Raw genomic sequence first — 11,712 nt, 5'->3', positions numbered from 1 at the left:
TTCTGCCTTGGAGGTCTCTACTGTTTGGTTAGATTTTTATTGAGAGCCTCCGCTTAGGTGGATGCGTGGTTTGTGTTTTTATGTGAAGCCAATGCTGGTGTGTGTTCTGGAGGGCTATGTGTTCCATGTGGTGTGGTGCAAGTGTTGACCTTCTCCTCTTGACCAGCTATTCTGGTCTTGGATGGAGAGTGTGTGGCTTCCAATTTGGATATATAAGTGCATCTCTCACAAGTCTGACTATTGTCGGGTAAGAGGAGAGGGTTGTCAGTGTATGAGGCAGTTGCTACATTGCCTCAGGATGCCTAAGTTCACCAGGTTAATAGGAGAAAGCACAGGGAACTGACCTTTAGACATGCCTGGAGGGGTGGGTATTGATAAGTACTGGAGCTGTTTCATTGTAGAATGTTTAGTGCTGGTAGCACTTTTGTGTACTACAATAATTGCTACAAGAAGCCTGGTAAAGTGCTAAACTAACAAGCTAGTAAAAGTGCAGGAGAGGAGACAACTAGCAGATCTCAAGGAAAAATTGAAGAGCAGACTTTGGCACTGCTCAGAAGCTTACAAACAGTCCTGGATACAGCAAATCTGTATCTGGACTAGCTTAGTTACAGGAAGGGTGGGAAACAAGTGCAGATGTGGGCTTTTAAACCAGAAAGTTGAAAGAGATGGAAACACTGCCCAAATGGTCAATAAACTACAATTTCTGGGCCAAAAAACAGTCCTCTCTTGGTAGATAGGCTACCTAGTACTTACCACGCCCACTGATAAGCTAGAAGGCTTCCCTCCAACACAGAAAGGCTAGCGCGGGGGGGGGGGCTCAGAAGCTTACAAACAGTCCTGGATATAGCAAATCAGTACCTGGACTAGACTAGTTACAGGAAAGGTGGGGAACAAGCCCAAACGCGGGCTTTCAAATCAGAAAGGTGAAAGAGATGGAAAAACTGCCCAAACGGACAACAAACTACAATTTCTGGGCCAGAAACCACTCCTCTTGTGGTAGATAGGCTACCTAGTGCTTACCACTACACACACACACACACACACACACACACACACACACACACACACACACACACACACACACACACACACACACACACACCATATAGAATGGTCTATCAACACAATATGTTTGGAGAAAACAAGAGAAAACCCACAACTATGTGAGTAGGACATGCAAATCCCAAACAGAAGTAACCACAGCTCAGGACTAAACTCTGGAGCTCTGAGGCAGAGATTTTAATCTTTGAGCTACTGTGGATGGGAGGCCAAAGCCAACAGTTCAATCGCTCACCTGCAGCAGCTTAGTTTAAGTGGCAAATTATAAGTGACTCATTACTCTTGGAATTTTCATGTGTTTGCTAATTTGCACTTGTCCTCAGAATATCCAAGACAGACTTTTACAGAACCTTCAGGTTCTATAGGAAAAACCTAACCTAATATAACTTCTACAGCTACTAGAAACAGAAAAAGTCTTATTAAGAGGAAAAAGCAGGAAATAATTTTCAAGGCTGTGAAGGCATACAGTTCTCTTTTTTTATATATTCACTTTAATCCTACTGCAAAATGGTGACTCTTCACTGAAACAAAACTCTATGCCCTTTTTAAATGCTATTTATAGCCAACGTGTGTATTTAGATAATTGCATCACGTGTATGCTTGTGCATAATAACAGAAGATAACCGCAAGACTTCAAAGGTTGTAGTTCTGTTAAAGGCAGCATAAAAGCATTTTTCACTGCCTAGGACTCATTTTGTCAGGATGTCTTGCTTACACACATGGCTTCATGCATTCACCCTAAGTTTTATACTGTGGAAAACCTGCAATGCATGTGGAATCTCTACTCATACCGAAATAGGTAAGTATAAGTCTAGTAAATTTAGTGATTAGCATAATAAATTGCAATACATATGGTTTGTTGACTGAAATTAAATACAGAAAGCAGAACTTATTGCTTGAAAGAACATTTAACATTACAAATTAGAAATGCACACATTCAATTTCATTCTGTTTGCTCTTACAACATAGAGGTTTAATGTAAAGAAAAATCAATAATTATTGATTTCTTTAAACAAATAAGCATGAGAGACACAGAGAGAGAGAGAGAGAAAGACTGAGAGAGTTTCTTATGTGTCCTTTTGGATTATATTGCTAAATTATTTACCAGACCAAGTGTTTATTTTACTCAACAGTAGAACTGTATACCTACTTGATATCTTCACTGTTGGTTTCAACTGCGAAAGCTAAAAAACATCTGTTGAAATGCAGATGATACATATTACACGAGTATTGTGAAGCACTCTGATGAAAAGCTAATTGGTGACTTAGATGATTTTTAGGAATGTGTAGACGTTTTATTGGATAATCTGCTTATACATAATTCTTAGATTAACCCCTCTTTGATAAATCATGATCTCTAATTTCAGACACCAACATGGTATCTTTTGGGTTGAATTTTTAAAACTATTTACTAAATTCATTCACAATACATGACTTGGATTAAAGAGAATTCTATACATATAAAGTCAGGGTTTCGTAGCCACTTGTTTGCAGAAGTGTAAATGCCTTGACAGTTTAATGCAGAGGATTAAAGCTCTGAGCTGCAAATGAGCTTCAGTTTCTATTCCTGATCTGATTCTTTTTGTCTGTGTTTGTCTACTGTGTAGATCACAGCAAGTCAAATAACTAGTATTTTTAATTTTGTTTTTTATTTATCATTTGTTAACTAGGCAAGTGAACAGATCCAAGGACACTTTCAGCCACAACCTGGGTCATTAGGCACAGGCAAAATTGATACAATACATAAATTATAGAGCAAATTATATTAGATATGTAATGGGCAAAACAATATGGTAACATGATACAGTACTCAAAGCAAGCAACAGCAGTAATGAAATATAAGGTAAGAGCTACTTAGTAGAGCCTGTCACTTAGCTGGAAGTACACTTGCCTTTGATGCTGGACGATATGAATTCTGTGGGTTCTATTTCCAACCCAGATGCTTGGATTTATTTTTTCAGTGCAGTATAAGGGAGTGCTGCACTCCTGAGTGTGCCATCCTCCAGATTCCCAAAAACAGCAAGCAACCAGGTACTAAAGCTCAAAGACCAATAATCCACACTAGCACCTCTGTCAGGCGAAGCTATAAAGCCACGGATAAAATCTTCAGTGAACACTCATTTATTTAGTAGATTCCAACAGTTGATGAACCACCAGCACTAACACAAAACACATAAGCATCTTAAAGTCTCCGTTTCTGTTTGATACACTTTATCAGACGTGGGCCATCTACTGAAGTTCAGTACTCCTCTCTACAGGTATAGCCTGAAGAAAAAACATTTTTGCAGTCTTCCAAACATATACAACTCTCCTCTGTTTCGAAAACTGCAAAAATGCTTTTTCTTCAGGCTATACCTGTAGAGAGGAGTACTGAACTTCAGTAGATGGCCCAGTTCTGATGAAGTGTGTCAAACAAAAACGGAGACTTTAAGACGTTTATGAGTTTTGTGTTAGTGCTGGTGGTTCTGCAACTGTTGGAATCTGCTAAATAAACGAGTGTTCACTGCAGATTTTATCCATCTTCCAGATTGTTGAAGCAAGATCCCAGCTGCCTGACTTGGTGGTAGCCTCAGTGGATATAAAAGATATCATAGCACTTACCAAAAAGAGTAGGGTCATTTCCCAGGTCTCTTGTCAGTATAAATGCTAGTTAAGATTTTTCCTGAATAGAGGCCATTGGTGTAGTGGGACTAACTCACTCAACAAAGGACAAATAAATAAACAGAAGCACATTGAATAGATTAACATTTGGTTATGTAGAAGAAAGGAGAATATACATGCACATCTCATACTTCAGGCTAAAAAGAATACTTAGCAGAACACTGAAACAGGTAAAGCAGTGCTTTCAGGTCACCCTATTAAAATGCATACATGTTTAGCAGCTTTAGTAAGTTAGGTTATTAATGAGAATAAAATGAATAAAAATGTTGCACTTTGACTACTACATTGCTCACTACGTCAGAAAAATATTTAAAATATTTTACATTTTTTACAATGTGTACTAGAGTTTTGCTGATGCAGTATATACTGTCAAAAATGGGGCATGTAGAAAGATTCTGTTTACCTTGGCACAGCTATAGCTAGCTCAGAAAGAATGATTCATACAGGACTGTAAGTCATATAGTGTTGACCCTGACTGTCATTTGAAATACAGCTAAACAGTGGAAATATGAAGCCATTTTAAATAAAATAATGTTTTTGTATTTCCCGAAGGAAATATACGATATGATATGCAGTACCTTAACTGTTTTGGAGTGTTATAATATACCAGCAGCAGGTATATACTACCACATGGTTTTTAGGCTGTCGGGAAAACAAGACTTCATTATTCTAAAATATCAAAATTCATGGAATAACTAACATCTTGATTTAATTTGGTAATTATTTGCCCATTAGCCTAACATGCAATGTCATGGAATGTTTCATAGCAGAACTCATGAGTACGTAGCCATCTCAAGTAATCTAGATCCCAATCAGTTTGTTTTTTTGAAGGGCAGGTCTTATCTCCTGAACTTAGTAAACTTCCCTGAATAGGTTACAGAATTTGAGGACAGTGGTCACTCCATGCATGTTTTTTTCTTCAACTATCACAGGGATTTGTTCTCAATAATAGTACAACCACATACTAATCAATTCACAAGTGAATGTTTTATAGGTTCATAGGTTCATAGATTAGTACTAAGCTAACTGCCCTTGCGAGCCATTTTAAGCCTAGTCAGTTATCCCTTGTGAGACTCGAACCCTGCACCTTGTGTTTGTAAGGCAAACAACTTAACCATTAGGCCACCCTCCCAACCCCTCAATATGTGATTTTTGTCTGTCACTGTTGCAATGTACTCATGTTACCATATGTTCAGCCAAGTATAAATTATTTTTTAGCATATGCGTGCCAGTATTCCATACTGTGTAACTCCTGTATTCACTTTCTTGTATTATGTTATATGTTTCCTTACTATTATTTTGTTATTTCATACTGTATGTTACTTTTAGGTGTTGTTCTTTTTCCAATGTGATTGAAAAGGGTCCTCAGACTAGTTCACTTACTTAATTAACCATAGCCAGAGCTTTTGAAACAATCCCCATGCTGGTATCATTGAAAAATTAGACAAACTTACTGTGAAGTTTTACATTGTCCACAAGATTAGTGGGGAACCACAGGGATCAATACTGGGCTCCTCTTCTGTTTGGCATTTATTTTGCAGATATCTAAGCCAATACCCCAGAAGTGTGGTTGGCCAGGTTTGCTGATGACTAGAAGCTGGACACTGACATCTACTCATCCACTGATACTAAACAGATCCAGCAAGAGCTAGAATATATATGTACCTGGTATACAGAAAATGATCTCAAGCTAAATGCAAAAAAAGTGCAGTTTAGTAGCATTAAGCAAAAAAGATGCTCCCACTTCATATATTATAAAACTTATTCTTTTTCAGGCAGACAAAGTCATAAGAGACATGGGTAATTATTTGGGCAACACTCAATCATTTGATTATCAAGTTTCCACCATAGTCATGAAATCCTTTTATCTGTCCCAGTTAAATTCCAAGGGAAAATCTTCAGGATCCAAAGAAATGATCCTACCATTGTATTATTCCCTTACCAGACCCAGCATTGAATACAGTATATCCACTGGCATGTACAAATCCAAGTATACTGCTCAAGGCAATGTCCCAAACTTATATAACCAAGAAAATTAAAGATGTTAAATCCTTCAGTTATTCCTATCAGCTGCACAAATGTGATATGACTCACCTTTTGAGCCATGAAAGCCCTAATCCTATTTGACCTCTTATTTCTTCTCAAAACCAGTATCTCTACCAATACCTTCACTGGGGACTTAATCTACACCTACAAATAAACAAGACTTGCTGAATAGATAGGTTCTGAACTCAATGTATTTCCACCCCATGCAATAACTTAGCACGGATGTCAAACTAAGTACTACTTTGGCTACCTTTAAAGCTAGTCTTGATGACTAGATATGTAGACACACATTTATATCAGTGTTATCATGTATGGCCCTGCATGATTTGGGAGGCAAGTAATATTAAGTGATTGAAAAGGGTGACAAGAAAGTGTGACTACTTAAAGCTGTATTTGGCCAGGCATCTTATGGCCCCAGTGATTGCTTGTCTCATATTGTTCCTTAGTTCTTCTGTTCAAGGAGCTGTTTACTTATTTTTTAATTAAAGGTAATTTGATAAGTCATTAAAAGAAAAAAATCGAATTGATTGGCTTTAACTGCAGCTACAATTACATGACCATTGCTTTTAGACTTTCTGAGATGCTATCATTACCTCTCACAGGTGGTAGACTACTCTCCAACATTACATAAATTAATCATTCCCAGTCATCCCTTAAACTGCACTCCTCCTCCTCTTTCTGAATATTATTCTGCTTGTAGTGCTCTCACAAATTCAGTTTTCTATGTAATTTGCTCCTTCCGTTTTCTAAAGATCCTATCTCCTTTACAAAATTCAGTACTTCAGTTACAGTTGGTTTAGATTTCGTTTTCCATATTCAAATAATTGTTTTTTTTTTTTTTTTGGTGGGGGCAGTCAATAGCATTAAACTTAATAAAGCCTTGCTATGTCTAGGCAGTTCAGATCATGTGTTCCAAATGAAAATAATTATTTCCTTAATTATAACAATTTACTCCCAAAGTACTTTGTAGTGAGTTTTTACATTTTGCAAACTTGTTACATTCACAAAAAACTTGTCCCCAATTACAGCTCCCCTTCCTGTCACACCTTCAGCACTCACTGTCTTCCTTTAGGAAAAATTCTCTGAAGTCTGCTTGTGGTATAGACAATACCTATGTAAAGTTTGATCTAAACGAGTTGCCTTTAGATATTAGCAGACACAGACAGACTTATTTTCTGATTACTGTTAGAAGGTGATGGTGAAAAAACAGGAACTGCCAATGAAGGTAATAAGATCTCAGATGACTGAATCATGCTTGAGAGAGGTGCTGCCAATGCTATAGGCCATGGAACAGCTTGGTTTTCCAGATTTAGCAATATTGCATTTTTTAGCATTTTCTCTACACTATTTTTTGCAAGATCTAGATCATACTGCAGTGAAAATGTATCAGAATTTGAGCACAAAAAGATTACCATTCAATCATCAATAAATGTATTGTCATATTTCTACGTTATTGGTTTGAAGGTTGGAAAAATAGATACAGAAGAGTCCCAGGACAGTGTCCAGAGGGACACCATCAGTGATCTTTTTATTTTCTGAAGTTTCTCCTGCTGGGTTTGCTTTGTGTGCTCTGTCTGACAATCAATTTGCTGTCTGCCTTACAATTTAATGGTTTATGTTTAGGTTATTGAGTTTGTTGAGAATTCCAGCATAGGGAATCATTTCAAATGCTTTAGTCAGATAAAGTTATGCAGTGGGATCTGCATGCCTACCAACCACAGCTTGTCTGAATATTTAGGATTTCTGACAGTGTCTACTTGACACTGGTGACACTAGTGATTTGGCATCCAGGAATAGTATTAAGGCCCACAGATGTGTTACTTTTATCTTTGGAGAGGGAAGATATTATTTGATCCATGGTGATTCCTCTAGTGGACTGAGATTCTAGAGTTTTGGAATTTGTTTATGACTGTAGTAAATATATCTGCTAGTCTGCTGAAAATATATTTGGGTCAGAGTGGGTATTTTAACTGTGGATTAGCTCACATAATTGTTGTGTGTTGTGTCTTAGGTTCATGATATTGTTGAAGAATGATTTGTAATTATCATTGGTTTCTGGTGCTCTTTTCAGTTTATGTTTGGCTTTGACCTTCTTAATGGTGACTTTTAGCTATTTACCAATTTCCTTCATGGCATCATTTAGGTGGGAAGATTGTAATTTGTTGCAGGGATTTAGTCATGTTTTGTTTTATTGTAGTTTGTTTATGTGAGTAGACCACAGTGGTGATTTATTTTAAAATGTCTCATTATATTCTGTCCTGGACTGAATGGCATAAACATCTTAGTAAATGTGAGCAACACTCTGACATATAGTGGTTGTATGGGAGAGATGTTGCAACAGCGTTTTGAAAGCTCATCATAAAATGTTAAGAGACTTGTTATTTTAATCTTAATATTTCACTTATGAGGTGTTTGTGGGTTTGACAGAGAAGTTCACGGGTTTGTGATCAGGTTTGACCAGGGATGTAGATACAAAGGTTGGGGTGCAGAAGGAAGCTGTGCTTGCTAGGACAAATCCAGAAAATTAGGATCTCTTTTGAATAAGTTGACTATTTGCTGCAGAGAATTTGCAGTTATTAGATCAAAAGACCATTGGGCATCCATTCCAGAATATTAGGACCTCTGCTAAGTAAATTATTTGTCTCAGGGAGTTTTCATTTATCATATTAAGTAACCAGTGGGCATGCTTATCTTTAGTTGAAGGAACTGGCAGTTATATCAAGACACCACTGGGCATCCATTCCAGATTATTAGGACCTCTGCTAGGTAAACTGACTATTTGTTCCAGGGAGTTTTCATTTATTAGATTAAGGAACCCGTGGATATGCCTGTCATTAGGTGTGTATGTCTTCCAGTTGATAGTGGGATAATTACAATCCCACATCATAAAGGTATTTTGATTAATAGGTATTTCAGTTAAGGTGTTTAGAAATTTTTCATGGTCATCAGGGATATAGAAAGTGATCTATAGCAGGCTATAAAGTGTTTATTTAGAGAGGTTTAGACTTCAATAATTGCTGTTGGAGAGTCATTGGGAGTATTTCTGTTGATAGTGCGGTTTCCGACAAATGCTAATACTCTCCCACAGCTACCTGTGGGTCTGAAGGTGTGATAAGCACCCTGGTATATGAAATATCTCTGTTATCTCTGCTATTGCACTAAATATGGACATGTTCAAGTTTCAGGAGAGCCCAAAGTTCAGGCAGCTTATTATTTAAACTTCTGGCTTTGAGTAGAGCAACTTTGATGCAGTCAGAGTTGAGCTGTAGTATGACTTTTTTTTTTTTTTTTGCTGTGATGAGATGTATAGAATATGCTGTTTACCCAAGAAAGGCACCATGAGTAGCTGCAAAGACTTTGGCCAGTATGCAGAAGCCATGACAAGAAAAGAGCAGGCCCTACTTTACAAAACAAGTAAGCTTGTTAGTCATCTTGTCCTAAGTTTACACATACTGGATCCCCGGCCTCGAATGACACCAGCTACTTAGCCAGTTATTAAAGCCAATTATCTCTTCTTTGAATCTGGACATTATTCTAGAATTTAGTAGAATTCCAGTCAGGACCAGAGCATTACTTGCATTCAACACATGCATAGCAAGATCCATCATGCCTCTCTGCATGCTCCTCTGGTCTGAACATACTTTTATAGATGATTACTAGGCTAACGATTCTGGGGGGGGGGGGGCTTTTTTAAAATTAGCCATGCTTCCCAAATGTATTTAGCATTTTTTGATACCATAGGGTTATTTTAAGGGTTATATGTAGGCTTGGGCATGAGTGGTGAAACATTTACAGACTGCCTCTGTCTACTAGCGGCATAGGTGCCAGAGCAGGGATGAATTTCTGATTCCCCATCCTCTGGTTCTAGTTACACTTGAATTAGAATAGGGAAGAACTTTGTTTCATATGGATGGTAAGCCTGTTCCAGAGAAGGGGTAGTCTCTGAGACACATAGCTGCCCCTCCAATAAGTCCTATTCTTGTTGAAGATGAGGTTTAGGTCCCTAGATTGGGTAGTTCTGATGCTATTTGTTTTGCAGATGTGCAGCAAGCCCATCGGAGCTTGATCACAGGATGCTTTGAAGGCCAGGCATTTTAAAGCATTCATGTCCATATGGAAAGCTACCGGATAATCATTATAGTTGTCCAGTTTGAGAGATTTCACAGCATCATAATGCCTGGCACTAGAAAGACAACCAGCAGTCACCCTATTGTTATCCAGTATGGTGAGAGTAGTCTATTCAAGTCCTCAATTTATTAAGATATTTCTGCTTATGAGTGCAGACTTAATGAAATTAGATGGATTAGGGTCTAAATTCTTGCTATGCCCTGTGGTGACTTTATATTATGTACGCTGCTTGAGAGAAAAGATGTAATATGCTTTTCTGTCTTTGTTGTAATGACATAATGAGAATTCAGTAGCCTTAGATTTAGTTTTATCATGTTAAAGGAACAGTTTCATTTGCCCCATGTGTGTTGCTCTTCACATTTCTACTACTGTTGTTTTATGCAGTATTAGTGAAACATAATCTGGCTACATGACTCCTCCCTCCACATCTCAAGTTTTACCTGACATGATTTCTTTGACAGAAGATTGCAGTTTTTTGCTACAATGTTAGATTTTGAAGAAGACAATTCAGTTTTGAACAACATTTCATTAACTGATATTCATTCTGTTGAAATGAGTAACGTTCAGAGCTCTTTGGTATCATGTTGCAGCACCCACTTTCTCCTACTGCTAGATAAAGCTCTTTTAAATCTATTCACTGATTTAATTGCTAACACTTTCATTTTACCATTATTAACAGGATCTAACCATAGCTTTATATTATGTTTCAAGTTAGTCATCCAAGTTCTTACCAGTTTGACAGCAGTAAATGTTCAGTTGTCTCAAGGTCCACTGACAGAGAGGGATAAGTCCCTGACTATGACTCAAGTGATCTGAATTAAAATAGCAGCTCTGACTCCTGCTGGAGGTGGTGTGGTGGGAGAGAGGGTTGTTGTAGTTTCACCAGCATGCCTCTTCTCTGGAGGTAGGGTGCAGTTACATATGCTTGTGGTGTACATTGTCATGACTGAATCTCCAGTGGTGTCTGGAGACCTCATGGTAGCACTGGCTTTGAAGGGGCAGGGCTGTCTTGAAGGGTAACATCACTTGCAGAAGTGAGTGCTATACCCATGCTGATGCCCTCTGCACAACAAACCCTTTTGAGTGTTACCAAGCATCTGCACTGTAAACAGAAAATAAAGAACCACCCCAGATTAATCCTTGCCCAGGTGGATGGGGAATGAATGGGTCAATAGACTGAGAAAAACTGGGTGGAGTTCAGCGTGTACCACGAGCAAAAAATTAAAAAAATCCATATGAATACTTTTTTAGCTTGTACTGTAGAAATTAACCGAGCCCTAGCTCTTGGTGTCTTTTTAAGTTTTTTCATTGATTGTTCAGTCAGGCCCTTGCATATCCAGGTACCCTTTCAGTACTTCACTTTTCAGCTGGGAAGAAAGAATGTTGCCCTAATTTGATTTGTCCCTGTTTTCCTGGGTGGTATACCTTTCAGAAGTTATTAAATATGACTCAGTGTTGTGATCTTAGCATAGTTACAGGCAAGTACTGTTCCATGGTTAGTAATAATGTTAACCAATCTCAGTAGTTCTTGTTGCTACAACTCCACCAGCTTCTAAATTGTCTGCACTGTAGACTGAATTAAGGCAGTCAATAATTCTACCATGGTTGTGCCTGTTAAAAGAAACACAACAAGAAAGTAAAACGTGTGTCATGTAAATGCACACACAACAGTTAACAGCAATTAGTCTGCATCCTAAATCATAGCACCACAGCAAACACATTTTTGCCTTAATAGATTCTTCAAGAAAATTAGTACAAGAAGTTCACATACTTAGCAGCAGATGAATAATGAAGATCTGTTATTGGCAATTCCCTTAT

General features: G+C 37.9%; 1 protein-coding gene across 1 annotated transcript in view; it reads left to right on the top strand.

Moving 5' to 3' along the window:
• Nucleotides 1-1,661: 1,661 nt before the first annotated feature.
• GPLD1 (glycosylphosphatidylinositol specific phospholipase D1) overlaps nt 1,662-11,712 on the top strand; it is an 871,054-nt gene continuing 861,003 nt past the window's right edge. The window contains exon 1 of the mRNA XM_044065746.1: nt 1,662-1,858. Within this exon, the coding sequence (XP_043921681.1) occupies nt 1,762-1,858 (97 nt within the window). The 5' untranslated portion in view covers nt 1,662-1,761. The remainder of the gene's footprint in view (nt 1,859-11,712) is intronic.

The sequence above is a fragment of the Protopterus annectens genome, chromosome 3.part0 (genome assembly GCF_019279795.1).
Source record: "Protopterus annectens isolate FY-2018-M chromosome 3.part0, PAN1.0, whole genome shotgun sequence".
Taxonomy (NCBI): domain Eukaryota; kingdom Metazoa; phylum Chordata; order Ceratodontiformes; family Protopteridae; genus Protopterus; species Protopterus annectens.
Note: the sequence above shows the minus strand (reverse complement) of the source record. Positions and strands in the feature narration are given on the sequence as shown.